Source organism: Puma concolor, unplaced genomic scaffold (assembly GCF_028749965.1).
Source record: "Puma concolor isolate L17-30 unplaced genomic scaffold, mPumCon1.1.hap2 unalloc_scaffold_64, whole genome shotgun sequence".
NCBI classification, from domain to species: domain Eukaryota; kingdom Metazoa; phylum Chordata; class Mammalia; order Carnivora; family Felidae; genus Puma; species Puma concolor.
Window position 1 is genome coordinate 163,880 of NW_028240274.1, and position 27,526 is coordinate 191,405.

Genomic DNA, 27,526 nt, shown 5'->3' on the forward strand with positions numbered 1-27,526 from the left:
CCCTATTCCGTTTGTATGCAAAAAGAGTATTTTGTGTTTTAGCGCTAGCCGTGTGTTTTAAGGTGATTTCACGACCCACTCCCTCATCTGCCTGCAGTGTGACAGTCAGTGAGCTAGATAACTGCTGGTTGGACTCAGGCATTCACTCGGTGCGATTCATCTCGTAAGGTAAAGCAGCTAGGAAAATGGAAAACCTCCCCACCCGCCAGCAAATGATGCCTGGGAGGCTAAGCCTGGCGGGGACGGATGTAAAATGCTTCTGGAGAGAGTTAGGTGCTTCTGCCGTGTGGTCACCCAGTTTGTTGACTGCACAAGGGCACTTGGCCAAGGGCCAGAAGGGGAGCAGGGTGAAAATCCTGCCTATACTTCATGTCAAGTTACATACAAAGGTCTCCCAGGGACACTGTGGGGCCATTATGGACAGACACAGGACAATTCTGAAAGCCCAGCATGTATGGAATTATTTCTGAGATCCCAGGTCTGTGTTGATTTTGCTTGCTAATAAGACTGGAGAAATACATTGTGAGAGGCATGGAAAATGGTACGAATCACTAATTGTCTGTGTGTGTGTTTCCTTCAAGGGGCTTCTTTGGATATCTGCTGCGTAAGAGATGCTCAAAGGAAAGTGACAGTCAGGTAAATCTGAGGAGGATAAAGTACCGTGGCTGGAGAAGGCAGGGGAAACGGACCTAACATTGTCCTTTCTGTTTTCTAGGAGGGCTTTTTCTGGAGAAGGCGGCCACTTTGGCTTAGGGACATGTACAGACCTCTCAATGCCACACGCAAGAAAAACATGGCACAGAAGCTACACGACAAGGATTCTTCTCATTAAGATGAGATTTTCCACATGGAACTAGGGTACGTGATTGGGGAAGATTTTCTCTAAAATGAGGCAATTATGAAGAGTTGAATTGTTCCTTTCGAGAGTCAAAGCCTTGGCATTCTTCTCCTTTTCCCAGGGAGCCTGGCAAAGCCACAGCAGAGAAGGCCACAGATTCCACTACTGAAGAGCTGGGTGACGAGAGTGAGACACTATGTGAGGTTGTCACAGAGTGAACGCCGTCCTGCCTCAGGCCACCTACAAAGTTTACTTTCCGATACTCGCTTCTCAGCATTGCTTATAAAATACTTTTTCTTCTCATATTGAAATGTATAAATCCATAACCAATTCTAGCCACGTGGTAAGGAAGTAAAACGTAAACAGTTCAGAATTTATCTACAGACAACAGGGGCCACGGGCGAGAGAAGCAGGACTGAAGCCAGAGTCCCTCGTGGTAGCCAGGATTTCCGCAAGACACAAATGGGCAAAGTAGGGTGAATGGGGCGTCTTTCCCTCATTTCCCTGATACAGTCAGTCTCTGGAAACCGGACAACGTATCTTCAAGGGGCTTAGACTATTAAGTTCATTCACAGCTTATTCTGGTGCTCTCTCCCCTGGCTCACCAAATACCAGTTACTCACAACGCGCTTGACCCCCTGCCCGTAGAGGATCATCTCTTTCTGGCCCCTCCGTGAGGTCTTTGGGGTTGCCAGAGTATTTGGATCGCTGAGCCTACCTCCACTGTCGGGCTGAGGCCTGTCTGTCTTCCCAAGAGCTCAAACTCAGACACAAAATGTGTAGCGGGAAGTAGGGTGTTCCTCAACCTTACAAGCTAGTAGACAATTCCCATTGGGTTTTTGTGTTTGTTTTCTTTAAAAAAAAAAAAAGTCCCCACCCTCAGAGAGCTAGCAGGGAGATGCTGGAGGGTTAGAGTAAAGAATGTGTGAGAGCAGTAATCACCCAGGACTGCCCTGCTCAGGCCTTTATTTCAGAAAACTTATTGGTGGGGGCACTTCCTGTTCACCTGTACCACACTAGCCTCTGCTGACCCCACTGAGGGTCGGATGCGTGCGGCTGGGCTCTCTCCAGTTCAGCCCAGCACCGCACCTACCACTGCTTTCCTACCCAGCTCGGATCAGGGCTGCACGATTCCAAGAGATAATGCAGCACAACGTGCAGAAGACGCAAACATCCCTCCACTTCTGCAGAGGAGGGCGTTAACCAGTCACATTTGGGATGTTGGGAGGAGTCGGGGTGCCTGGGTGGCTCCGTCCGTTGAGCATCCGACTTTGGCTCAGGTCATGACCTCATGGTGTGGGAGTTTGAGCCCTGCATTGGGCTCTCTGCTGTCAGCACAGAGCCCACTTCAGATCCTCCGTCTCCCTTTCTCTCTGTCCCTCCCCCCAGCTCACACACTGTCTCTCAAAAATAGATAAACATTAAAAATAATGAAGTCATCTATACTTTCTGAGTAAATGAATGACAGATTTTAGAAAAAGGACGTCAGAGTCAAAATACAGTAGTGAATAAAAGAAATCCTGAACGAACAAGGTTTGATCATCTCTTTTCTTAATGTCTGTTTATTTTGAAAGAGAGCAAGGGGGGAGGGGCAGAGAGAGAGGGAGAGAAAGAGCCCCAAGCGGGCTCCGTGCTCAGTGTGGAACCCGATGCGAGGGACTCGATCTTACGACCGTGAGATCACAGCCTGAGCTGAAATCAAGAGTCGGATGCTTAACCGACTGAGCCACCCAGGCGCCCCTGACAATCTCTTTACATGCCCCCAAATAAATGCTGGTGGCTTAGCGATAGGTGATGGAATATGGCACCAACCGCTGGCCACCAACAGAGTCCCCCGAGGGGACAGTAGGACTGGGGCACAGCCCAGCAGATTTGGCAGGGTTGGTAGGAACGGTTCCAAGCGGAGTGATTGGCCCATCAGTGCCTCTTCGGCTCTATTAGTTTGCTGCTGCTGGGCAAGGACACCTGTTCTCCGGGTGCCTGTTCCCGTTCCCCCAGCGTTTTAGTGAGAATGGCCCCCAAGTGTCTGTCTCGGTGTGGTGACTTCAGTGAGCCAACAAATAACTGTGTTGAAAGCACAAGACTAGAGAGTAACAGTAATCGGAAGCAGCGGCAGCAGCTAGTTCACTATTTGCTTACTTGGTGTCAAGGCCTGGGTTGGGCGTGTTGCAGTCTTAATTTCGCCCAACAGTCCGTGAAAACATACTTTATTATCCCCATCTGGCAGATAAGGGGACAGGGCTTAAAGGATGTAGGTAACCTGTTCAGGTGCCCAAAGCCGCAAATCCAAAACTGCCAGGTAGGGGTTTAATCCAGGCCGGTTAACTCCAAAGCCTGCTGACGGTTATACTGCCCTGCTGCAGGGTGCAGGGGTACAGAGACGTCTAAGCCATGGTTACCATCAAAGAATCAATAATTAGAACGATGAGGATGGTGGCAGCTACTGTTTGTTGAGCACCTGCTTTGAGCCAGGCGCAGTACCAGGCCCTGTAGTCACTCTTAGGTCACAAGGGCAGAAACTCCTCATGCCAGCCCAAACTCCTTAATGAGCTGGGTGGAGCGGGGGCTGGTGGTGACTTTTTGAATAAGAGAGGTGGACACAGAGACAGAGCTGACGAGAAACCAAGAAGACCCATCTGTGCATCGTTGGGCTTCCCAAAGTGTGGGCCGGGATTCCAGGCAACTCCATTCTCCTGTTTTGGAATATTTCCATTAGCGCAAATGTGGTTCATAGAGTGAAGCTTAGACAATGTTGTTTCTATAACACTACCTCAAATTTGCACAATACTTATTAGTCTCAAATGCTACCCTGCCATATTTCTTTTAATTTTTTTTTTTAATTTTTTTTTCAACGTTTATTTATTTTTGGGACAGAGAGAGACAGAGCATGAACGGGGGAGGGGCAGAGAGAGGGAGACACAGAATCGGAAACAGGCTCCAGGCTCTGAGCCATCAGCCCAGAGCCCGACGCGGGGCTCGAACTCACGGACCGCGAGATCGTGACCTGGCTGAAGTCGGACGCCCAACCGACTGCGCCACCCAGGCGCCCCTCTTTTAATTTTTTTAATGTTTATTTTTGAGAGAAAGAGAGAGAGCGCGTGCGGGCAGAGAGAGAGGGAGACACAGAATGTGAAGCAGGCTCCAGGCTCTGAGCTGTCAGCACAGAGCCCGATGCGGGGCTCGAACCCATGAACCACGAGATTATGACCCTCTCTGCCACTCCTCCACTCGCACTCTATGTCTCTGTCTCTTGCTCTCTCCAAAATAAACATTTAAAAAAATTTTTTTAAAACAACAATAAGCATTTATTCCTCAAAAAACATCTTTTTTAATGTTTATTTTGAAGAGAGAACAAGAGAGAGAGTACAAGCAGGGGAGGGGCAGAGAGGGAGACATAGGATCTGAAGCAGGCTCCAGGCTCTGAGCTGTCAGCACAGAGCCCAATGCGGGGCCCGAAGCCATGAATGGTGAGACCATGACCTGAGCCAAAGTCAGACGCTCAACCAACTGAGCCACCCAGGCTCCCCATTCCTCAAAAGTTTTGAGTCAAAATTTCGGGAATAGCTTGGGCACTTCTGCCCCTGGGTCTTTGGTGAGATTCTCAAGATACCACAGGGCTGCAGTCACCTGAAGGCTTGACTGAGTCGGAAGGGTCCACTTCCAAGGTGGTTCACTCACTTAACATGGCTGTCAAGGGGGTTGGAGGGAGGCCTCAGATCCTTGCCATATGAGCCTGCCCACATGCTGTTTGACTGAATGTCCTCACAGCATGATGGCTGGGTACCTCCAGAGTGAGTGAGCTGAGAAAGAGAGACAGAAATGACAGAAGGTAGCCTTCCTATGACCTCACCTCAGACGGCACAGAGCAGCATTTAGCAGTGACTTAGTCACTAAATCCAGTTCCCATTCAAGGGGTGGGAATTTAGACCCCACCTTTTAAAGAGAGAAGAGTCGGGGTGCCTGGGTGGCTCAGTTGGTTAAGCGTCTGGCTTCAACTCAGGTCACGATCTCGCGGTCCATGAGTTCGAGCCCTGCGTCAGGCTCTGGGCTGATGGCTCAGAGCCTGGAGCCTGCTTCGGATTCTGTGTCGCCCTCTCTCTCTGCCCCTCCCCCATTCATGCTCTGTCTCTGTCTCAAAAATAAATAAACGTTAAAAAAAAATAAAAATAAAGAGAGAAGAGTCAAAGAATTTGTGAACATATTTTATTTTTTTCCAGCACTCATTCAGTAGATCTTTTTTTTTTCAATATATGAAATTTATTGTCAAATTGGTTTCCATACAACACCCAGTGCTCATCCCAAAAGGTGCCCTCCTCGATACCCATCACCCACCCTCCCCTCCCTCCCATTCCTCTTCTGCTCCTGGTCACCCCCTATGTGGCCATCTTTCCATCATTCATCTTTCGAAGCCAAGTTCAAACAGCAGCCCTCCCCGAGAAGCCCCTCCCAACATTCTATATTCCTTCCACAATTATTAACTGAGCACTTACTATGTACCGGGAACTGTTTTAGGGGCTGGGGACAGAGACATCAACAAAGCCCCTTCCTTCACAGTGTTCGCATTCTAGGGGGAGAGGCGAGTCCCAAACACACACACAAACATATGAAGCACTTCCTGGTGGTGATAAATGTTATGCAGCAGAATAAAGCCAGGGGAGTGAGAGGTAACCTTGTCCTTGAAGGGGAAGTCAAGGAATACCTCTCTGAGGCGGTGACATTGAGCAGCACTGAATGAGGCAAAGGACCGGGTCACCCAAATGTCCGGGGAAGAGCATTCCAGGCAGAGGGAGCAGGCAGTGCAAAGGCTTCGTCCTCCTCCATGGTGGGGCTAGCTTCCTTCTGCCCAGATTTTGCACACACCTGTCTTGTGCTGTCCTTCTCGTTTTATCTTGTCTTACGGTCCTTTAAGGTGTGCGTCTTCATTCTTGTACTATAGGCCCTCTGAAGGCACCAGCTGCCTTTGACCCAGCTAAATGTCCCTCACTGGGTTTTGCACGGGTCACGGCACACAGCAGGCGATCATCAAGTGCAGGAGACGCGGATGGACAGCGGGATGATGAGCGGTTGTACTGAGGGCCAGGTGGATGGACCGAAGGGCGAGGGGAGAAGCTAATGGGTGCTTCCAGCCAGCTTGCCCCATCTAGCCTCTTAGGCCTTGTTCCTTTCTTCTGCTTCCCCGTCTCCCTTTCTCCTCCGTATCCTTTGTCCCTCAGTTCAGAGCCCTCTAAAAACTTCTTCTCCCTGTTCTAAGGGCTGTGCCTGGCTTTTGTGGAGAGCAACTGCAACCTATCAAAGGTAAATGAAAATGCAGACGGCAGCTTCGACTATGGCATCTTCCAGATCAACAGCCACTACTGGCGCAGTGACTACAAGAGTCACTCGGAAAACATGTGCCACGAGGACTGCAAAGGTCTGGCCGGGGTCTCAGGGTGGGAGAGGTGAGAGGATGAGTGGGGTCTACTCTCAGGACTTCTCTTCCCACTCCAAGCCTGGGAATGCACCCAGAGGGATGGCCCGAGGAGTCCAGGAATGCCTTTGCTGAGCAGAGGATTAGACTAGTGGCTACGATGCCCCTCCGGTTAGGAGATTCTCCGGGGTGCAGGCTCCAGAAAGGCTCTGCACACCCAGTAGCAGAGGACAGCAGCGGCCAACCTTTATCGAGAGTGTGTTCTATACTAAGCACGTCCCATGCCAGCTTCTCATGCGGTGGAAACTATTATGATCCCCGCTTCACAGACGAGCAAACTGAGGCTCATAGAACCAGTGCTGAATGCCAGACTGGTGGCCCTGAAGGCTCAGCTCTAACCATCAAGTGCTGACTTTGTTTGGTTAAAGGCCTGGTTGATTGGAGGCCAAGGACAAACTCCCCACCTCAGAGCCACTCCTGGAGGCTCCACAGGTCCATGACTTTGCCCCTTACTCCCTCTTTGGTACTCTGATCGACATCCCTGCACTCTTCACCTGAAGAGCCTCTCTCATTAGGCAAGGTTTACCTTGGCCTCTGTGCTGCCTGTTTTGACATTTCCTTTCCCTAGAAACCCTCAAACGTGGCGTGAACCAGCATGTACCCTAGCTAGGATGTGTGGTGGTAAACATACATTTACTCCTGCCCCTCCTGCCCCCACCCCTAGCCACTCTTGACCTCTAGCAGCCATTGTAGGGATATCTCAGTGGGCCTCTGGGAGGGAGCCCTTGCCTAATCTGGAAGGACTCAGCCCCTGGGGGGCAGGGAGAGCCAGTGTCTGCCTCAGTCTCTGGGACTGTCCTCTGTGTTCTCACGGGTATTCTCTGTCTCCCCTTCAGAACTGCTGAGCCCCGATCTTCTCTCAACCATCAACTGTGTGAAAAAGATTGTGTCTGGACCAGGGGGAATGAAGAACTGGTGAGGAGGTCACTGTGGGACTAAGTTAGCAGGCAGAGCCCCAAGAAGGATGTAGTGACAGGAGGGGACAGGAGGCAAGGACTCGACCCCTTCTAACCATCTAGAAAAACGTGGGAGAGCGGCGGGGCTCGGAAATGGGACTTATAAGACTTGGGATCTGGGTCTTTCTCTGATGTTGTATTAAAACCGTTTTGGACACAGTAGCAAAGCAACTTGAGTTAGCTGAGCGAGATGGCTTCGGAGGGGACAAGGTGTCTCACCGAGCTTACCCAAGGGGTCTCTTCTCGGGAAGAGAACGGAGGCGGAGCTGGGAACTGTCAGTGTGGCTTTCCTGACAAGTTTCTGCCTCCTCGTGTATTTCCTTCACTACTTTCTTTGTAGAGCAGTATATTCTGCTCCACATTCCAGAGGACAGATCGTGGCTGCCCCCAAGCTAACGGGCTAATGTTCTGAGCAGTCAGGGAGGCTGGCTAGTCTCAGCCCCGGAGTCCAAGGGGCTGGGATAGAGAATCTGATTGGCTCAGCTTGGACCCATCATCCCCGAGTGGTTCAATGAGCTGTAAGTGTGGGAGCAGTTAAGCAGTACCATCATGCTGGCCACGGGTGGGGGATGGGGCTGGCCCTCTCCATAATTCGCAGCAACATTTTCTATAAAAGGTGCGTAGCTCCTCAGCTGAGCAAATACCCCCAAAGCTGTCAGCTTCCCAATGGTAGACAGTGCAATGGTTGCTTCACTTTTCTGAGCTTCAGATTGGAGATAGATGATAGATAGATAGATAGATAGATAGATAAGTTGCCTCTACAGGTGCCTGTGAGGATGGAGGGGGTTAAGTGCCTTGTCTACTCTAGGAACACCATGCGGAAGAGACGCTGACGGCTATTAGGGATGACCCTCTCTGGAGGGAGAGTCGATAGTTGCCCCTGAGATTGACGGATTGGTTATGTATGTACGTATGTATGTATGTATGTATGTATGTATGTATGTATTTATCTTTCTGTGTGTTTAGTGACTCTCAGCCTTGTAAAATGGTGCGCTCCCCCTTCGGGGCCAGAGGAGGATTTGAAAACATGGGAGCATACTGGACGGGGGGAGGAGCCAAACACCACAGAGAAGAGAAATTTAAAGGAAGGCTCAGAGGGGCCACAGGGGGACAGACCAGAGAGCGAACAATGAAGGGGGTTCTGTGCATTGCCGTGCTGTGCTGTGCTGTGCGTTCACTAAGTGCTGGGTCATGGATGTGGAGAAGGAGCTACTAAGTAGGAAGCAAGAACCCAGCCTTCTTCTCTCCACAGGGTGGCATGGAGGTTGCACTGTGCGGGCAGGCCACTCTCCTACTGGATGACGGGGTGTCACAAGGAATGAGACAGGCGTGGAGCCATTCCAGCGTTCCTCTTCTCGCCTGGGGATCCTTCATGCCTTCTTCCTCTTGCCTCCACTTCACGTTATTTTCTTTCCTTCCCATGTTCAAAAAGGACTGACCAGAGCCCCAGGAATAAATGGTTTTCTAGGGCTTTCTCCTTGTACCCATCCAGGCCCAGGCCCCTGGTTCCTGACTGTCATTCGCAAACCAAGAGAGGACCACAGTGAAGAAGTTGTTATATCTGGGGAATTGTTAAAGCATTCCTTGTGCAAAGAATGTGTTGATTTATTCATTTTTAATTCCAGATATCTTCGAGTACCTAGTATGGCAGGAGGGTGGTAGGTACTAGAAGAAGCAAGGTAAATCATAACTATTGTTCTTGAGGTGTTCACCATCTGCCTGGAGAGGCAGAGACATACACGAATACTGGCTACAGCGAATGAGTGGATACATACAATGAATACATGGTGCTGATGTGGAGTTGAACCTGCAAAATGACAACGCAAAGACAGAAAAGGGGCAGTTGGAGGAATGTTCTACCCATGGCTACAATCGGAACTGCCTGAATAAACTGTCCCACCTGGGCCACTGCTGTCCCTACTTCTGAGCCTTAACTACTTCAGCTCTGAAGTGAGAGATTTGACATTTGAGTGGTTCCCAGACTTTTGGATTTCACAGACCTTTCTCAAAGGTTACTTTGTTTGGCCTCACAAAGGAAACACTATGGGACAAGGGTTTCTGAGGAGGCAGAGGCCTCCGGGTGCTGCCAGACCTCTGTGGCGTCTGCCTTTCCCTGTTCGGGAGCCACCACTGAAAGCTGCTTGTAGTAGACACTGTGGGGCCCCTCCAGCTGCTGTTAGGGCTGCTGATAATGGCTCACAGCTGCCCCTTCCTTGGAATTATCTTCAGCTGACAGGAGCCGTCTTGCCCTCAGACCTTGGCCAATGACTGGTGGACAAAGGTTACACAAGACCATTCCCTTTGCCTCCGGGTGGAGCGGGCTCTACTCTCCAGATATTTGGAGCTGGGGCAGCTGACCTTATGTTTACCATCCAGAAAGAAGCAGACATCTCTTTCCAAGGCAGCGAAGGTGTGTCTGAGTCTTGAATACCAGTGTATTCAAGTATAATCCAAGTATAATTCAAGTGTATTACTAGAGGATGGTGCTAGGATCACTGGCAGAGAGACTCATTGACCAAGGGCCGCTAGTCAGACCCACTGGGGTCCCTGGGGAGCAGAAGATGCCAGCTAGTGTCTGTTTGAGCCTATGCACCTCGCTCTCCTCCACCATCTTGGGGCCCATCCGCTCACACAGTGACATGATTTTCAGACCCGTTGAGGTTACTTCCCCTTGGCTCCCTGCCTTTCCTCTGATTAACAGTCAGATTTTTATTATTCATCCACTTCTTCCCGATTTGGAATCCTTGAGAATGAGTCACCTTTTCTTCTGAGTTTGGGAGAGCCAAGTTTTCAAGCCTTGTTAAGTGATTAGGGGGATGTAGCACTGAGAGTTAACACCTGCATTTAACCAATCTACCCCCCACCCCGATCTCTCTCTCCCATTCCTACATTCATGCAGTAAAGTGAGTAGGTCTTTCCTACTAGGGCTGATGGCTCTCTGCAGTACTGTGATAATACAACACAGGGCACATGCTGGTGAATGTGTGTGTGGTTCCCAGGATTTTTTGTTCTTTTTTAATGTTTATTTACTTATTTTGTGTGTGTGAGAGAGAGAGAGGGAGAGAGAGAATCCCAAGCAGGCTCCAGGCTGTCAGCCCAGAGCCTGACGCAGGGCTTGACCTCACTAACCAAACCGTGAGATCATGACCTGAGCTGAAATCAAGAGTCAGATGCTCAACCAACTGAGCCACCAGGCACCCTACCCAGGAACTTAACTAGGACATAAGCTCCATGGTAATAGGGACCTTTCCTGTCTCATTCACTGCCGAATCTCCAGTGCCCAGCGTGAGCTCAATAAATATTTGTTGCATAAATGGATAAAGAAACATTAATTGCATGCCTACTGTATTTCAGACGTTACGCTAATCCCTACCGACGGACAAATTGGTATGTCCTCTCTCACTGTGGAGCTCAAAATCTAGAAAGAGAAACAGATAGGCAAGCAAATGGGCTGGTCATGAGGGTTAAGATAGAGGTATATGTAAGTGCTGAGAGAACACGTAGTAGACAGTTAATTTGCTCTGGGGCGGTCAGAAAAAGTTATGGGGAGGAAGGAACTTTTGAGTTGAGCTTTGAAAGGTAAGTGGGAGTTTGGTAGCGATCACAGGACGAAAGGGCGTCAAGGCAGAGAGCTAGCAGCATGAGGCTAGAAGGATAGAAGGTGGTGACGCTTCCGTGGGGTGTTAATGAGTGGCCGTGGGAGGAGGGTGGATGAGGGTAAAGCTGGAGAGCAGGCTGAGCCGCGGGTTGGGGCCCCTCACCTGCTGCCCGCCCCCTCGGGCTGTGTGCTTTCAGGTCACGGCCAGTGCAGCTGTGGGGACTGTCTGTGTGACTCCGACTGCACCGGCTTCTACTGCAACTGCACCACGCGCACCGACACCTGCATGTCCAGCAACGGGCTGCTGTGCAGCGGCCGGGGCAAGTGTGAGTGCGGCAGCTGCGTGTGCATCCAGCCCGGCTCCTACGGGGACACCTGTGAGAAGTGCCCCACCTGCCCTGACGCCTGCACCTTTAAGAAGTGAGTGGGCAGAGAAGTGAGTTGGAGCCAGTCGGGTGCTAGAAGGAGGGAGGGGGCCCCCCAGGCTAGAATCCCCAACCCTCCAGGTTCTTATTCACCAAAGCTTCAGGAGGAGGCGTCCGCTGCAGCTAAGAGGCTAGCTTTCCTCTTCCCACGGAAAAGTTTGGGCAAAGGTGGAGGTAGAGCCAACCGTGCAGGGGCCAAAGTAGCACCCGCTGGACTCCAGTTGGAGAACCCCCTCTCCTGGGATGGCATCCTGAATCCCTGAGTTGGGAGGAAGGCTAAACCAGGGAACTTCTGGGGAACGTTCCCATGTTCCGATCCTGTGGGAGAGTTGGGCTGGAGTTATGAAGGATTCTGTGAAACAGGAGATGTTCGCTAGTACAAACTCCACTCATCTGGGGTCAGGGGAAGCTCCTGCCATTTCTCTTGCCACTTTAAGCAGGGCTGGGCTCATAGGCATGCGACCTGTGCATTTGTACAGAGCCCTGTGCTTAGAAGGGCCCCATGCTTGGTTTACCGCTCTGCCGGCACTGTCTTGTAATGCTTAGGGATTTTTGAACAAGGGACCTGACATCTTCTTTTGTGCTGGGTCCCCAGATTACATGACCGGTTCTGCCTTTAAGGCTCCTGGAAGTGGCACACGCCTCACCTCCTGTCACACTCTCGGATGGGACATGAAGAAGTTTAATGAGGGGACTGGGGCCTTCTGCCTGCCAGGCCCTGCCTCTGGGTGAGGAGGAACTCCCACCCCTGAACTCCAGACCCGACCCTCTGGGTCCCCCAGAATTGCCTTACAGGGGTTTTTGTTTCGGTGTTTGTTTTCCGAGGTGGGGCAGCTTTCTGGTGTGTGGAGGTCAGAGCTGGACTGACACACACGTAGGTTTGCTCCTCTCTCGTCTTTTTTGTTTATTTATTTTTGAGAGAGAGAGGGAGACAGAGTGCAACTGGGGGAGGGGCAGAGAGAGGGACACATAGAATCTCAAACAGACTCCAGACTCTGAGCTGTCAGCGCAGAGCCTGACGCGGGGCTCGAACTCGCGGGGCTCGAACTCGAAGACGGCGAGATCATGGCCTGAGCCGAAGTCGGATGCTTAACTGACTGAGCCACCCAGGCGTCCCTCTCCTCCCTTGTCTTCGTCTCTGTGTCGTCTCTCTTTTAGGGAGTGTGTGGAGTGTAAGAAATTTGACCGGGGAGACCTACGTAAAGAAAATACCTGCAGCCGTTACTGTCGTGATGAGATTGAGTCTGTGAAGGAGCTCAGTAAGTTCAGCATGTCTTAGAATCGCGCACATATGCGGCTGCTGAAGTTTTCAGTTGATCCCAGAACGTGTCTATGTCTCATCAGTAAAATGGAAGAGTAATCCCTGCCTCAAAGGCATGTTGTACAGACCTGCTGCACACGAGGCACTTAATAAAGGCCAGCTTCCCTGAGTCCTCTTGTGCCCTCTGCTAATTTGTTCCACAGTCCCTCCCCATTCTGCTGCTTCCTGGAACCCACAGACTCAGCAAGACCCTACAGACAACTTTTAAAGTATGTAGAAATCAACCCTAACTTGACCTCCCCAGGGAAAGGAAGACAATGCATCCCATTTTACGGATGAAGAAACCTAGGCTAGGTGACGTCAGTTTAGGAGGCTAGTAACCATTTACTGAGTTTACTTAACTGAGAGTGTTAAGCAATGCCCAGGCATACTGCTCTGCTGGTTTGGAGGGAAACCTTCACCCTTATGGATTTTAGCTAAAATCATAATGCTGTAGCCTTTTTTGGCTCTCTGGAGCCCTTCCTAGAATAAGACAGATAAAAATACAGTGGTGAACAAAACTCTTGCCTGCGGTCATTCTAGTTTGAATTTCACCTTGACCGAAAAGGGGATAATCTTTGTTGCTGTCAGCGCATCTGATGTGGTTATCTGGGTCAGCGAGGCATTGGTTGGTCTAGGGAGATGGCAATCTCTCCTGAGATAGCTGTCTCTCACGAAGGCAGGAAACATGTTTTCAGTGAGAGCCACAGTGAGACACAGCCAGTCAGTCGGCTTCTGGCTGGGGGTGTTACAGAAAAGGGTCAGCTCTCTGGATCCTTTGGCTAATATCAGAAGTGGGGCTGGTTGGGGGGGGGGGGGTGAGGGGCATGATTTGGGGATTGAGTTTGAAGAGACGGCTTTTCCTCCTGAGGAGAATCGGTATGCTGTGATTATCTCAGGCAGGTGAGACTGCTGAGAGAGATGTGAGATGTTATTATTACCTGGACCAGAGGGGAATCTCAGGTTAGTTGAACATATTTCTGTTACCCCCTACCCCCGTGCCATGATAATCATAAAGATAAATGCTTGTTTGTATGGAATTGTGTAACTTATAAAAGTTAGGCAAGTATCTTTTCATACACATGATCTTGTCTTTTTCTCAGCCACCTAGTAGAGTAGAACTGTGGTACTGTTGTTATCTTCATTTTGCAGATGAGCAAACTGAATCTCAGGAAAGCTACATAACTTGCCCGAACAAGTTAAGCTTAGAACTGAATCTGGAAATCCTTACTCTTTCCACTGTACTCTTATACCACTGGTTTTCGGGAGGCTTATTGAGTTCAAGTCTGGTGTGCTCTGAGACTCCTGTTTTAGTTCTGTTCCATCACATACTTGTGTTGACCTTGGTGCATTTGCTTAACGTCATCGTGTGTCAGTTTTACCTGTCTGGTTGCATCACTATAGGACGTGGTGCAAATGATAGAGGGGCACCTATAGTTTCCCTGTCAGAATAACAGGCTTCAGAATTAGAAGGGGTGAAGCCTACAAAAAAGTGATGGGAGTCAGAGAAGAGAGGCTGGCTCTGAAGAGGAACACTGGATCAGACGCAGAAACGGAAGAAATGTAAGGGCTTTGCCAACAAACTATTGAGAATAGTTGAGCCAGGAGGGAAAGGAAAGAGAGGGAAGGGAACACCCTTCTGTATTAGGTACTGTTCACTTGACGTCATTTAGTTCTCTACCAGTGTTGTGAGGTGGGTTATCCTTTTCCTTTCATAGATGAAGAAAGAGCCAGTGAGGTCAAGTAACTTCCCCAATATTACGCAGCTGACAGGTGGTAGAGCCAGGCTTTGAATCACACTGTGTCATGTGTTCTGTCATGTCCCTTCCAAGGGAAGGAATACGAACCAAAAAGGGTCTAGGAGGGACAAAAGTCAGCAGCGAGGGTCATCTAGAGGCAATTGCCAGGCACAACAGCCATCTCAAATCTAGGCATCTTGCCTAATGTCAGGCATAGGGTTTCCTGTTGCATACTTTCTCAGAAGTCCCATGACTGGGGTTTGGGGATGGCCCTGTCTTCCAGGAATTGCCTTGTTTTTCACTCTCCCATATTTTCCCCTTCCTCAGAGGATACTGGCAAGGATGCAGTGAACTGCACGTACAAGAATGAAGATGACTGTGTTGTCAGATTCCAGTACTATGGAGACTCCAGTGGAAAGTCCATTCTCTGTGTGGTAGAGGAGCCAGGTGCGTGAACCACCAGGGCCCCTGACGCTGCACCTATAGGGAGAGGGAGAGCCACGTTAGGCAGCGATTTCCACCCATTACGCCTCTTACACAGAACAGCCAAGTTAAGACTACCTTACAAGTGGTAAGTTAGGGCCTGTCATCTGGGTGTGGGAGATATTTAAATACCGATCTTAGTGAGAAAGTGACTTGCTAATTGAGGAGACAGAAAAAGAAGGTGGGTAAGGAAAGGAAGAAGGTAGATATGGATCCCACCAAGGGACAAAATACATCCTGGCATTTTTTTGAGGGGACAGTATTAAGAAGTGAGGAATTTAAAGTCTGGGACTCTTCAGCGTCCGCTCTACTTAAGGTCAGGTGGTTGCCAAGGGCAACCTGTTCGCTGCTTCAGACGAAGGCCTGATGCTTTGAGGTGTTGACCTTACCAGGGTCACCATGAGACACAGTACTGGGTTTGAGGCACCAACCCAAGGTGTTCTGAGCACTGAAAAGATAGTGCTTGCTCTCACAGCCTTCTGGAAGCAGGAGGAGCTCATCCGTCATACACAGACCAACCACAGGTTTGTCGCCATCCAGCGTAGTAGATTAGCTCGCTTCCCCTTACCACCCCCGTCTCCTTCCTTTCTCTTACGCAACAGATGAAGCTATGAATCACTAGACAATATTTTCGAGTACTTATTGTATATCAGGCGGTAGACTAGGTGCTGGGAATATAACAATAGATAAAGCAGATGTGGCACTCACAGGCCAGGGGGAGAGGGACATGTAAATTGATAGTGATACTGCTGAGGGACAAGGGCTGTGCCAAGGCGGGGGGTAGACAGGAGCTTCTGTGAGTGAAGGAACAATGTCTGAAGGCAGAGACTAAGTCAGTTGGTTGTTCGTCAGTTGATTCCCACAGCTGTAGATATTTCTTCAGGTCCTCCTTCAGACCAGGGTCCAGCAAACACTTTCTGTTCAGGGCCAGGGGTTAAATATTTTAGGCTTTGGCGGCACCTGGGTGGCTCAGTTGGTTAGGTGTCTGACTCTTGATTTCAGCTCAGGTCATGATCTCACGGTTCATCGGTTTGAGCCCCACATTGTGCTCCGCACTGACAGTGTGGAGCCTGCTTGGGATTCTCTCTCTCTCTCTCTCTCTCTCTCTCTCTCTCTCTCTGCCCCTCACCCACTTGTGCTTTCTCTGTCTCAAAATAAATATTTTAGGCTTTGTGGGCCTTGTGGTCTCTGCCATGACTACTCTGCCATTGTAACAGGAAGGCAGCCATAGTCTATATATTTTTTTTTTAATTTTTTTTTCAACGTTTATTTATTTTGGGGACAGAGAGAGACAGAGCATGAACGGGGGAGGAGCAGAGAGAGAGGGAGACACAGAATCGGAAACAGGCTCCAGGCTCTGAGCCATCAGCCCAGAGCCCGACGCGGGGCTCGAACTCACGGACCGCGAGATCGTGACCTGGCTGAAGTCGGACGCTTAACCGACTGCGCCACCCAGGCGCCCCAGCCATAGTCTATATTTAATGCACAAGCCTAAGTATATTTAGAAAGACAGGTGGCAAGCCACATTTGGCTCCCAGACAATAGCTTGCTGGCCCCTGCTTTAGGAAAGTGGGTCTCAAACTTTTCTATGTTCCCCTTGTTAAAAAATCGAGAGTCCTAAGCCCCATGCTGCTTCCATGAGCCTCTATGTTCTTTTTATTAGATTTTTTTATTACATTTTTAAATGTTTATTCATTTTTTGAGAGAAAGATGGAGCACGAGTCGAGAGAAAGATGGGAGGGGCAGAGGGAGAGGGAGACACAGAATCCGAAGCAGGCTCTAGGCTCTGAGCCCAACGCAGGGCTCGAACCCATGAACTGTGAGATCATGAGCTGAGCCAAAGTCGGACACTTAACTGACTGAGCCACCCAGGTGTCCCCAGCCTCTGTGTTCTTGAACAGTGCTCCTGGCAGTTGTGAGACGCCCCAATATTTGAGTGCCTCTGCTTTGGACACATCACTTCCCCTAGTGAGCCTTCTCAGACCTCCTCCATCATCCTTTCTTCTGATTCGGTTGGGTGCTCCTGTTTGAGTCCCAGAGCAGCTGTGTTTCCCTTAGATGGGCCTTCATCCCACCATTAACTTGCTTCTTTAATCACCCATCTCCCTCAGTAGATCACGTGCTCCACGAACACACGAACCATCTGTCTTATCTATGGTTATATCTCCATACTTGGCTCAGTCATCTACAGAGAAGATACTTAGTAAACGGGTTTTTTTTTTTTTTCAACGTTTATTTATTTTTGGGACAGAGAGAGACAGAGCATGAACGGGGGAGGGGCAGAGAGAGAGGGAGACACAGAATCGGAAACAGGCTCCAGGCTCTGAGCCATCAGCCCAGAGCCTGACGCGGGGCTCGAACTCACGGACCGCGAGATCGTGACCTGGCTGAAGTCGGACTCTTAACCGACTGCGACACCCAGGCACCCCAGTAAACGGGTTTTGAATGAGTTACTAGGACTGATTATTCGAGTTGACGGGCAGGCTTGCATACATGTTGATACCTGCTCGGAGAACCTTGGCTGCTTGGAGAAGGAAGCGGGTGACAGTGGAAAGAAGCTCTACTACATCCGGGTCAGCCAGGGTGTTGCTGGCTGCATGGGTACCGGAGAGCATGGCGCCCCCTACCGTGATATTGTTCACCTGCCTTTCCCAGGGCTCTCACCCTTCAGAAGGGAGAAGGAAGGTAAAGGAAAGGGTATGACCTTAGTTTGATTTAGCGACTCAAGGGAAAGCTGACATGGGAAGGGGAGAGGGCAGAGTCTGGGTATGTATCTGTGGGGGAGCACATGTGGATTATTTGGCCATGACCCCTCACACTTTCCCGCCCACCTGTGTTAACGCGTTTCATGGGTTTTTCCACACCCGCCCTATTTGCACCTTTGTGCTTTCTCATTTCTGAAGGGCAGTACGTTCTTGCTTTGGGGTTTAACGTTACTTCATCTCTGCTATAACAATCCTTGCAGGTGCTTCTGCTGTAACACCAAAATCTTGTGGCTTGATATTCTTAGACTGGAATCCACTACCTGAAATTATGGGGCAGAAAGATGGTGATAACCTGAGCTTGTACAAATAACCCCCCAGGGTAGGGGGTGGAGTAGCTTTTCTGATGTAGATCCCATCCTCCACATGAGGAGATGGGACCCCAGACCCATATTCCCTATCTTGTTGCCCTGGAATTCTGAATTTGACCTCTCTTCTCACCTACCGCCCCCGACTATTTTCAGGGGTTCTGGCTTTGTGCAGAATGTGTCATCTGAGGTCCCAGAGCATAGGAGGGGATTATTCTCATTCTCTTCCCCAACTCACGCCTTTGCGGATGGTCTCCCTGAAGGGGAGGGCCACTGCAAGGCAGTAGAGACAGCACTGCCAAAGGGCTTGGCCTTGACTGGGTGGTGTTCAGCCTACTATGTGGAGTGGGCTCGGCTGAGCTGGGTCCTTATCACTCCCAGATAGAGTTGCCTCGTCGAATACAATATGTCCCATTCAACATTTAGTACCTACTTAGGCTAAAAAATTATTGTTTATCTGAAATTCAAGTTTAACTGGATTTCCCGTGCTTTTGCCAAACCTGCTAGCCCTGCCCAGTCTTTCCTGACCTTGGCTCGCCACCATGGGTCCTCATCACCGTGGCTGAGAGATCTCTCTAGAGACCAGCTGATCTCGTCATCTTCTTCCAGGAATCCTGCCATCTACTCCTTTCAGGACAAATGCTTAATAGACGTTTTTGCCTGAAGACCTCTTGACATTCTACCTGTCCCACCCATACTGACATGCAGAATTGAAGAGATTTCACTCTGAGGTTTGAGGGTCAGCCCTCTCTTCCCAAGAATTCATGATTGTTGTTCCCGGAAGAGCTGGTGCCCTTCACTCCTGGGAACTCAGACACTGGAACCTCACAGCCTCTCTCCAGATGCTCCTTTAATTATAGACAGGTTATAATTTGGTAGCTTGGGAAATAGCTAGCTTGGGTCTGCATCGGTGGTTGTTTTTGGGTCATGTGTGGTGAGCATAGGGTGTATGTTTAGAGAAGAAGGTGGGAGACAGTGTGGAAAGTGGGCATGACCACCTCTCCAGACCCATCAATACCCGTATATCCAAACACCTAATTACATAACACCTGAGAAGTTACTGGAGTGAGGTCACCAATCAGACACCTGTGGTTTATGGGAAGCAGAGCTCTGCAGAGCACAGTCCGCTTGGTCTTCAGAGGGGTGATGCACCTCTGTCTGTGTTGGTTGTTGACTAGGGTTGAACAGGAAGTCGGCTTTCAATAGGGTTAGGATTAAAGATGATGAAATATTTTGGGAAGGAACCCAAAATATTGTCTGGGTTGGCAGGCTTCCTGGTCTCTAAGTGTGCTAACAAGGACATTAGGTTCCCAGCCCTCAGAGATGTACATATCCAAACCAGAGAAACAAATACAAATGCCCAAGGAGCTAGGTAAATAAGTTAGTGAAAACAGTCAGGTGTAACAAGAACACGAGTAATAACAGTAGCTGATAGTTATTGAGCACTGAGTCTGTGCTCGGCAGAGTTCTGAGTTCTTTAAATATATTTAACTTATTTATTTTTACAGGTTTCTTTTTTTTTTAAATATTTATTTTGTGGGAGAGAGAGAGAGAGTGTGCACGAGTTGGGGAGAGGGGCAGAGAGAGAGGGAGAGAGAATCCCAAGCAGGCTTCATGATCAGCATGGAGCCCGATGCCCGGGTGGCTCAGCTGGTTAGGCATCCTACTTCAGCTCAGCTCACAATCTTGCAGTTCATGGGTTCAAGCCCCTATTGGGCTCTGTGCTGACAGCTCAGAGCCTGGATCCTGCTTCAGATTCTGTGTCTCCCTCTCTCTCTGCTCCTCCCCCACTCATGCGCTCTCTCTCTCTCTCTCTCTCTCTCTCTCTAAAAAATAATAATCATTAAAAAAAGAAATAAGTTGGGGTGCCTGGGTGGCGCAGTGGGTGTTCGACTTCAGCTCAGGTCATGATCTCACAGTTCGTGAGATCGAGCCCCGTGTTGGGCTCTGTGCTGACAGCTCAGAGTCCGGAGTCTGCTTTGGATTCTGTGTCTCCCTGTCTCTCTGCGCCCCCCCCCCCCCATACATGCTCTGTCTCTGTCTCTCTCAAAAATAAATAAACATTAAAAACAATTTTTAAAAGTATATATTTAACTATTCTTCATAAGTTTTGGAATTCAGTGCTATTACTTTCTCCATTTTAAACATGGAGAGATAGGAAACAGACACCCAGAAAGGTTAAATAGTTTATCAAAGGTCACATAGCAAAGTAAGTTGTCAGCCAGGATTCGAACGCTGGCGGTCTAGCTCCAGAGCCCACAGTAGCACAGCCTCCATGACAAGTTACATGTTGCCTCTGTTTAGTGGAGAAAAGAGGGTGGTGACAAGTCTGGCAAACTAGAAAATGTGTCCCATCTAAAGGGGACAGCAGCTACTCACATCTAACCAGGGCTGCCCTGTGGGTGCAGTGTTTCCAGACCTTTTTATTTATGTTAAAAAAAAAATTTTTTTTTACTTTTATTTATTTTTGAGAAACAGAGTGAGACAAAGCATGAGCAGGGGAGGGGCAGAGAGAGAAGGAGACACAGAATCTGAAGCAGGCTCCAGGCTCTGAGCAAGCAGTCAGCACAGAGCCTGATGCGGAGCTTGAACCCACGAACTGTGAGATCATGACCTGAGCTGAAGTCGGACGCTCAACCGACTGAGCCACCCAGGCGCCTCTATTTATTCATGTTTTTAAAGGGAAGAAGAAGAATCTGAAGTTTTAGGGGGATAATCTCCTGATTATTCAATGCTGCCAACAAAATAAAAATTTAATCAAGCTTTTGTTTTAAATCCAGTAGAGTTAACATAAAATCAACTTTTTAATAAACACTTGAGTAGGTTAGATTCTACCGGGGGTGACCTGCTTATGACCTCTAATTTAAACTACTCAGGACAGATTATTGCTGTCTTAAATATTGGTACTCCCCCCCCCCTTTAAAAATTTTGATTTATTTTGTAAGCCCTGTTTCCCTCAGAGAGATTTCTAGTAATTTCTTACTTGGTCAAGTTGCCTTTACAACGTCCCTGCTCTGTGCTCTCTCCTGACAGAGTGTCCCAAGGGTCCTGACATCCTGGTGGTCCTACTCTCAGTGATGGGGGCCATTTTGCTCATCGGCCTTGCTACTCTGCTCATCTGGAAGCTCCTCGTCACCATCCATGACCGGAAGGAGTTTGCTAAGTTTGAGGAAGAGCGAGCCAGAGCAAAATGGGACACAGTAAGAGTCGGGGCTGGGCATTTTCTTAAGTCATTGGTTTGAGAGCCTCAACTGGAAATAGTAGGTACTTAGGGGAGCCAGGTTCAGCCAGCACCATAATTTCCCAGTTAGTCTCTGTTGTGGAAATTGGGAGATGGTCCTGTTGTCTTTATTCCTGAAAGCCACCTGAGTCTCTCCCTGCCACACAGTGACCATAGGTCCCGTCGGTGAGAACTGACTGAGTACAGGTAGGGCCCAGCTCTGCTCTGGACACTGACACAATCAAAAGGAAACATATTCTCTAATTGAGGAAGACAGGACAAATGATGGGGGGGGGGGGGAACGTTATTATTGCCAGTTTGTAGATAAGAAAACTGAGCACAGAGAGGTTCAACGGCTTGCCCAATTGTGGGAGGGAATCAAGTTATGATAGAAATTACTCTTTGAGCCAGCCTCTTAAAACATATCCTCTCTGCAGTTTATTCTGATTGCATTCAATCAAGCATCTATCGAGAACTTTCTATATACTTAATTTTGCTCTGTTCTCCTTTGGCTCATCTTCCACATTCTGACTTTTTTTTCTGGACCTTCCAAAATGGCTGTTTGACTCCATGAATGTCTAGCGGGAGGCTGGAAGTTTGTTCTCATTTAATGGTCACCTCAGGCCTTGGTACTCAAGGGTCCCAAGACACTTGAGATGTTTCTGTTCGTACAGTGTAGAAATCTGGAATCTCAGCGGCACATGAGAATGTGTTGTATTTCTTGAAATGGGACTCCTAAAGACGGCCAGATCTTATGGGATTTATCACTTTTTGTTAGAAAATAATTTGGGCAACCCAGTGAGGGTCTTATTTTTTCCTGCTAACATGACAGTGGGTAGTGCTTGGAAGGATGAGATGAGAACAAATTAAAATGATTTTGAGTGAAAGCTATCCTCTCTGTTTCAGCTACCACCTGCTACATTTCTTGTCTCTGCCCGCATCCCTCAGCATAGTCACAATAAAAGAAAAAAAAATTGGAGAAGGGCAAAAGAGAGAATTCAGGAGAGAAGCAGGAAATAGATACTGGCTACAAGTGGTACTGAGGTGTTTGGGGATCACCAAAAAGTAATGGGTTGCATTCAACCCCTTCGAAACAGCAGCACAATGGCATTCCACTTTCTCTCTCCTCTTATTTCCTACCCACTCCCATCTCAGGAGCGAATATGGGGTTACAATGAGCATTAAGCGATTCATGGATGGTGTAGCCCGGAGAAAGGTGTCTTGGGTAAAGTCTTCAGGCGAAATGTAATCGTTGAGGGCAGGGAAGAATTGAGGAATTCACCGTAAGACACATTTCTGTTCTCTCCGCAGGCCAACAACCCACTGTATAAAGAGGCCACATCCACCTTCACCAACATCACCTACCGGGGCACTTAATGACAAGCAGTCATCCTCAGTTCGCTGTCAGGCTGTCCCAGAATTGTGGATACCTCTGCTGTCATGTTTACAGGGAACGAAATCTGTGGGGCAGGATAGGGGGCTGGGAGTGGGGTGGGTTACAAGAATGTCAGTATGTGGAGGTGTGGGTCTCTGTGCGTGTGTACGCGTGAGTGTGCTGCATGTGGGGGAGTGTGTAATTTAAAACTTGAGGTGTGTCCAGACACGTGGAGCTCCTCAGCCTTTGTCCGCAGAATGCCTCCTTCAGGGATCCTTCCTGCTTAACCTTAGGGTGACCCACGTAGCTGAGCAGGCACTGTTCATTACCTCAGTGAGAAGCCAGCTTTCCTTTTCCGGCCATTTCTCCCGAAGAGAAGGGCAGGGCTGAGCCTCTCATTCCAGAGGAAGGGGCCTTGACTCTGCCTTGAGTTTACGGTTCTTGGGTCCGACGCTCAGCAGCTCTGATAGCAAATGCTGGGCTCTGCAGCCTTGTTGTGTCATCTGGACTTTGATCTCCTTTGCCTTCCCTCAGGCTGAAGGAGAAATCAGAAGCAAGCGGAGCCATGGGAGTTGCCTATGTCTTTCGCTATCCCCTCAATCCAGTATGGTTCTCTCACAAGGGGAGCCCTTGCCAGCAATTCTGTTGGGAGTGAGGATGGGAAGGCCACTCAGGGGTCATGCATGGCCTGGATGAACGTGCCAGAGTCCCCCAGTTCATAATCATCACCCTTCAGATTTGTCTCCTTGGCACCCCACCCTAGAAGTTCGATCGGAGGATGCGTGTTACCCTTAGAGCAGCATCACCTCTTTACCTTCTACGTCCACACTCTCACTGCTGTAGACATTTGCTACATACTGGGAATTTCTTTCATGACCGGACGCTTTTCCTCCCAGGGAGAGTGCTGTGATGAGAGCCAGAGATCTGGCCCCGCCCTTCAGGCCCTCTGCCCCTTGTCCAAGGCACCCCCCCCCCCGCCCCTACACCCAATCTGGTGCTTCTGTGTGCTACATCCATCCATGGGGCTGATTGCACTTATCTACCTCTCGGCTGTCTTGTGAAGGAATCATTCCCATGGGTCTCTGAGTCTGCTGGGCATATGTGCCACATTTAGAAGGATGGGCCAGTGGATCAGCGTGTGTGGCCTATTCTCCTATGGGCTGGGCAACCTCATTTTAACTCAGTCTTTAATCTGAGAGGCCACAAGTGCAGTTTTATTTTATTTTTCTCATTGGGTCACCTGAAACCATGATGAGGCTTGCTTAATCTAAAGGAATACGTACAGAAACACATTTGCATTTATATTTATTTGAGGAGGAGGAGCATATTTAAAAAAAAACAACAACAACCCCACACAGACTTGGGATGGATACAGACCCTCCCACTTGGCATCACTCATAGGGAGTTGCTGTCCATTTGCTGGATCTGTAGGGGCTCTCTCATCCTGGGAGCCTGTGGGGATGGCCCCCCGGGCATGCTGGGCCATTTCTGAGCAGGAGGGGTACAAGTGGTTCTTTTCTCCTAGCAGTTGCTTCCTTGGTGTTCACATTGGTCTAAACATTAACAACCACCCTCACCCCCCATTCATCAAGAAAAAGGAAAGAGCTATAGACCGTGGTCTGACGATCAGAAAATGTAAGTCCTGGCCTCATTGTTGCAGCTGAGGAAGCTTTACCCTTAATTAAGGCAAGCCTCTCTTCCTTCCCTTCGGGGCTCAGTTTTCTAGTTTGAAAAATGATAGTTTGGACCAGCCAGTCTGGAAGGTGTCTTTCAATATCGAGAATCTGAGATGCTGGGACTTACTGTGGCATCAGACATTCAGTCAAGATTCCGTGAGATGTTGATACTACTTTTTTTGTTGTTAAGTTGGGAGATCTGAGAGACCGGCTTTTGCAAGAGCGGATGTCATTCCACGTCACCTTTCTCAATGAAAAAGCCTCATTCTGGCCTCTCTTAGAGCCCCTTCTCCGATGTTTGTTAGCAGTCACATTTCCTAATGTAGCACTCAAGCTCCACTTAGTTTATTATTCCTTAGCTCACTTTGCACACGTTTGCATCCACATATAAGGGAGAGGAATCCATTAAGAAGTAGCTGAAATGTGTATTCTGCATTCGTGTGGTAACACTGAGAATAAGCCTTGGAATTAGGAGTAGGGCAAGTGACTGAGCCTTGTCTCACCCATGGATTACTCTTTACTGAAAGGGATGGTAGTACAGTAGAGGGGTAAATGGGGGAGGGGAGGGTCGATAATGAATCCAAGAAGTTTAGAACCTAACTATACCCTTTGGCTACTGAGACAAGAGTCCATTAAAGCAGTAGTTGGACCTTTTCTTTAGATAAGATGGTTTATATGAAGACACTATATCAAAGGAGGAAGAACATATATTTAAAGGATGAAAAAATCAGTAGGACTCTTCTCTGAGCTTCTGGAAGGAGACTCCTAGGCTTTAAAAAGGCGCCGGGTGGTCCAGTTAGGTGTTTGACTTTGGCTGAGGTCATGAACTCGCATTTCGTGAGTTCCAGCCCCACATCAGCCTCTGTGCTGACAGCTCAGAGCCTGGAGCCTGCTTCGGATTCTGTGTCTCCCTCTCTCTCTGTTCCTCCTCTGTTCACGCTTTCTCAAAAATAAATGAAGATTAAAAAAAAAAAAAAAAAGACCAATACTCTTTGTATGCGGGGAGAACCTGTAGCTGTGTTCGCGAGACAGCAAATGGCAGTCAGTTTGGGCATCACGTAGGGTGAACATCTAAATAGTATTTTGGTATCAGCACAGCCCAAAGAAGTTATTTATTTGTGCTCAGCTCATCTGGAGAGAATTTATGTTCAGTCTCAGGGTGTGTGGATAGTAATGGGAAGCTTGGGATGCTCCTGACAAGTTGTCACATAACGAATCCCATCTTTCTCTCTCAGATATTCCTAGACCATCCATGATTTCAAGATCCTTCTCTTTGTTAGGTATTCCTGGTGGAAATGACTTAAGTGCCTTCCTGACTTCCTAACCACCCCCTCTGTTTGAATTGTGCAACAGTAAATTAAATGTGCTTTCCAAAAAGAATTGACCTAAGGCTGCCCAGTTCTTCCTGTGTTGTTATTTCTGTTTTCTTTGGGTGAAAAGAGTAAATGTCATCGCCTCAAAAATGATTATTTTAGAACAAGCCTGTTTCCAAATGTAACCAAATGATGACCACCACGGGGACTGAAGTTTACTCCAGAACCCAGAGCGTTTCTTTAGACTTTCATAATGTTTTCAAACTGAGTAGGTTATTGCTGTTCTAAGAGTTGGAGTTTTTTGTCTTTTAATTGGGGATTTTTTAGGAACTTGTGCAATCTCAATAGAACAGACTGTCAGTTTAGCCTAGGTTTTGTTTGCAGGAGGCATAAATCAGTACAATAAAGGCTTGATGGCAGATTATTGACAGGATCATTTAAATGCCCAGCTTTAGGGGGAAAAATGCCCAACTTTTATTTAAGGAATTGGGTCTCAAAATGTGGTTTGAGGACCAGCAGCCTCCATATCACCTGGGAAGTTGTTAGGAATAAAAATGCACAGGCCACGCCCCAGGGCTACTAACTCAGAAAATCTGAGATGGGGCCGGGCCCAGTGTTGTGTTTCAGCAAGCCCTCCCTGTGATTCTGCTGCTGACTCAAGTTTGAGAACCATTGACTTAAGAAGTCACTTACCTGTCCTTCTGGCTTACTAAGTTTGCAGTGAAGTCATCTCAGTTCCTAAAAGATTATGAATATAGCTTGGCGGGCATATTAAGAGAACCGAATATCTACCCACACAAAATGAAAATCCACTTTTGATCCATTTTCCAAATTAAGTGATCAGAGGCTTCTGGTTCCCTCACAGCCACAAATTCCCATGAAAAACTAAAAGAAGTACTAGATCAAAATCACAGGGAAAGAAACCCAACTAACAGGATACTTGGCAGGCATCCAAGAAAACTTTATTCACAGGAGATGGGATGAATATCGGAATTATTCGCATTATCACTTTATAGGGTAAGACTCTAGAATTTGCAACTTCACTTTCTGCTATTTAAAATGTATTGAGCATTGACAGTGTGGGGTTGAAGTACTTTACAGCACACTCATCACCTTTGCCTTTGGGTCTTACATTCCTTAAATAACGTGCATGTTTAAAAAACATTGCAGTGCATGACGTCATAAAAGGATTATGTGAACACACACTGAGACCTTTTATGTTGAAATGTTGTAGGTACACTGTGTTTTATTTACTTCATGGTAACTGATGACTACATATCTGGGTAAAATGGAGGACTTTATGTGAAAATGAAATGAAAAGCTATATATCAAATCATATCTGTAATCCCCTAGCTCTTGGCCTGTGTAGTCTGAACTCTATAGTAACAGCCATGTAATGACCACTGGGATCAATTACAAGCAAGTTGTCTTGGAATTACAGTGCATTCATTTTTCACACTGATGTAAGGAAACTAACATATGCTGTGCAAGAAAACCATTTAATGCTTGTTGAAAAATAATTTCTATTTGGTTTTGTAACATATTTCTTGAAATATCTATTTCTGGTATTTTGGAGTTTGACTAAAGCACACAGGCAGTTTTAAATGCTTGTGATTGGGGTTATCTATATTGTTCAATTTTAAGGGGCGCCTGGATGGCCCAGTCGGTTAAGTGTCCGACTCTTGGTTTTGGCTTAGGTCATGATCTCACGGTTTGTGAGTTTGAGCCCCACATTGGGCTCTGTGCTGATGGTGCAGAGCCTGCTTGGGATTCTCTCTCTCTCTCCCTCTCTCTCTGCCCCTCCCCCACTTGCTCTGTCTCTTTCACAAAAATAAACTTAAAAAATTTTTTTAAAAATCCACTTAATGAGACTATCCAAGAAGAGTTAGCATGTGAAAAGAAAATTATAGGTCAGTTAACGTGATTGTGTTCCTTGCGATTGCTGCCATAGTGCTGTCTCTCTAAACTTTTGCACAGAGAAGACATTTTCCGTCAGCTGTGTATTTTCTGACAATACACGGGAGAATGCTCACAGAATAGAAGCATTTAGAAAGCAACATTTAGGA

General features: G+C 48.2%; 2 protein-coding genes and 1 pseudogene across 2 annotated transcripts; all 3 read left to right on the plus strand.

Annotated features, from left to right (window-relative positions):
• Positions 1-1,143, plus strand: part of LOC147571091 (pleckstrin homology domain-containing family M member 1-like) — a 66,512-nt pseudogene extending 65,369 nt beyond the window's left edge.
• A 4,736-nt stretch (positions 1,144-5,879) lies between these two features.
• On the plus strand, positions 5,880-9,181 carry LOC147571095 (lysozyme-like protein 6). The gene is made up of 4 exons (XM_086696638.1): positions 5,880-5,904; positions 6,090-6,248; positions 7,142-7,220; positions 8,514-9,181. The coding sequence occupies exons 1-4, from the start codon at positions 5,880-5,882 to the stop codon at positions 8,581-8,583; spliced, it is 333 nt and encodes a 110-aa protein (XP_086552764.1). The 3' UTR covers positions 8,584-9,181.
• Positions 9,182-10,489: 1,308 nt separating this feature from the next.
• LOC147571096 (integrin beta-3-like) lies at positions 10,490-25,527 on the plus strand. The gene is made up of 5 exons (XM_086696639.1): positions 10,490-11,279; positions 12,443-12,543; positions 14,651-14,770; positions 20,910-21,076; positions 22,408-25,527. Exons 1-5 carry the CDS (start codon positions 10,948-10,950, stop codon positions 22,471-22,473), a joined length of 786 nt encoding a protein of 261 aa, XP_086552765.1. The 5' UTR covers positions 10,490-10,947; the 3' UTR covers positions 22,474-25,527.
• Positions 25,528-27,526: the final 1,999 nt, after the last annotated feature.

What these genes read in the sequence shown, in the direction of transcription:
- LOC147571095 (XM_086696638.1), top strand. Translation starts at nt 5,880, where the DNA reads ATGGACAGCGGGATGATGAGCGGTT. An exon ending in CAGCGGGATGATGAGCGGTT is followed by an intron (nt 5,905 to 6,089) that starts GTACTGAGGGCC and finishes CCCTGTTCTAAG; the next exon opens with GGCTGTGCCTGGCTTTTGTG. An exon ending in GTGCCACGAGGACTGCAAAG is followed by an intron (nt 6,249 to 7,141) that starts GTCTGGCCGGGG and finishes TCTCCCCTTCAG; the next exon opens with AACTGCTGAGCCCCGATCTT.
- LOC147571096 (XM_086696639.1), top strand. Translation starts at nt 10,948, where the DNA reads ATGAGTGGCCGTGGGAGGAGGGTGGATGAGGGTAAAGCTGGAGAGCAG. An exon ending in GACGCCTGCACCTTTAAGAA is followed by an intron (nt 11,280 to 12,442) that starts GTGAGTGGGCAG and finishes TCTCTCTTTTAG; the next exon opens with GGAGTGTGTGGAGTGTAAGA. An exon ending in CTGTGTGGTAGAGGAGCCAG is followed by an intron (nt 14,771 to 20,909) that starts GTGCGTGAACCA and finishes CTCTCCTGACAG; the next exon opens with AGTGTCCCAAGGGTCCTGAC.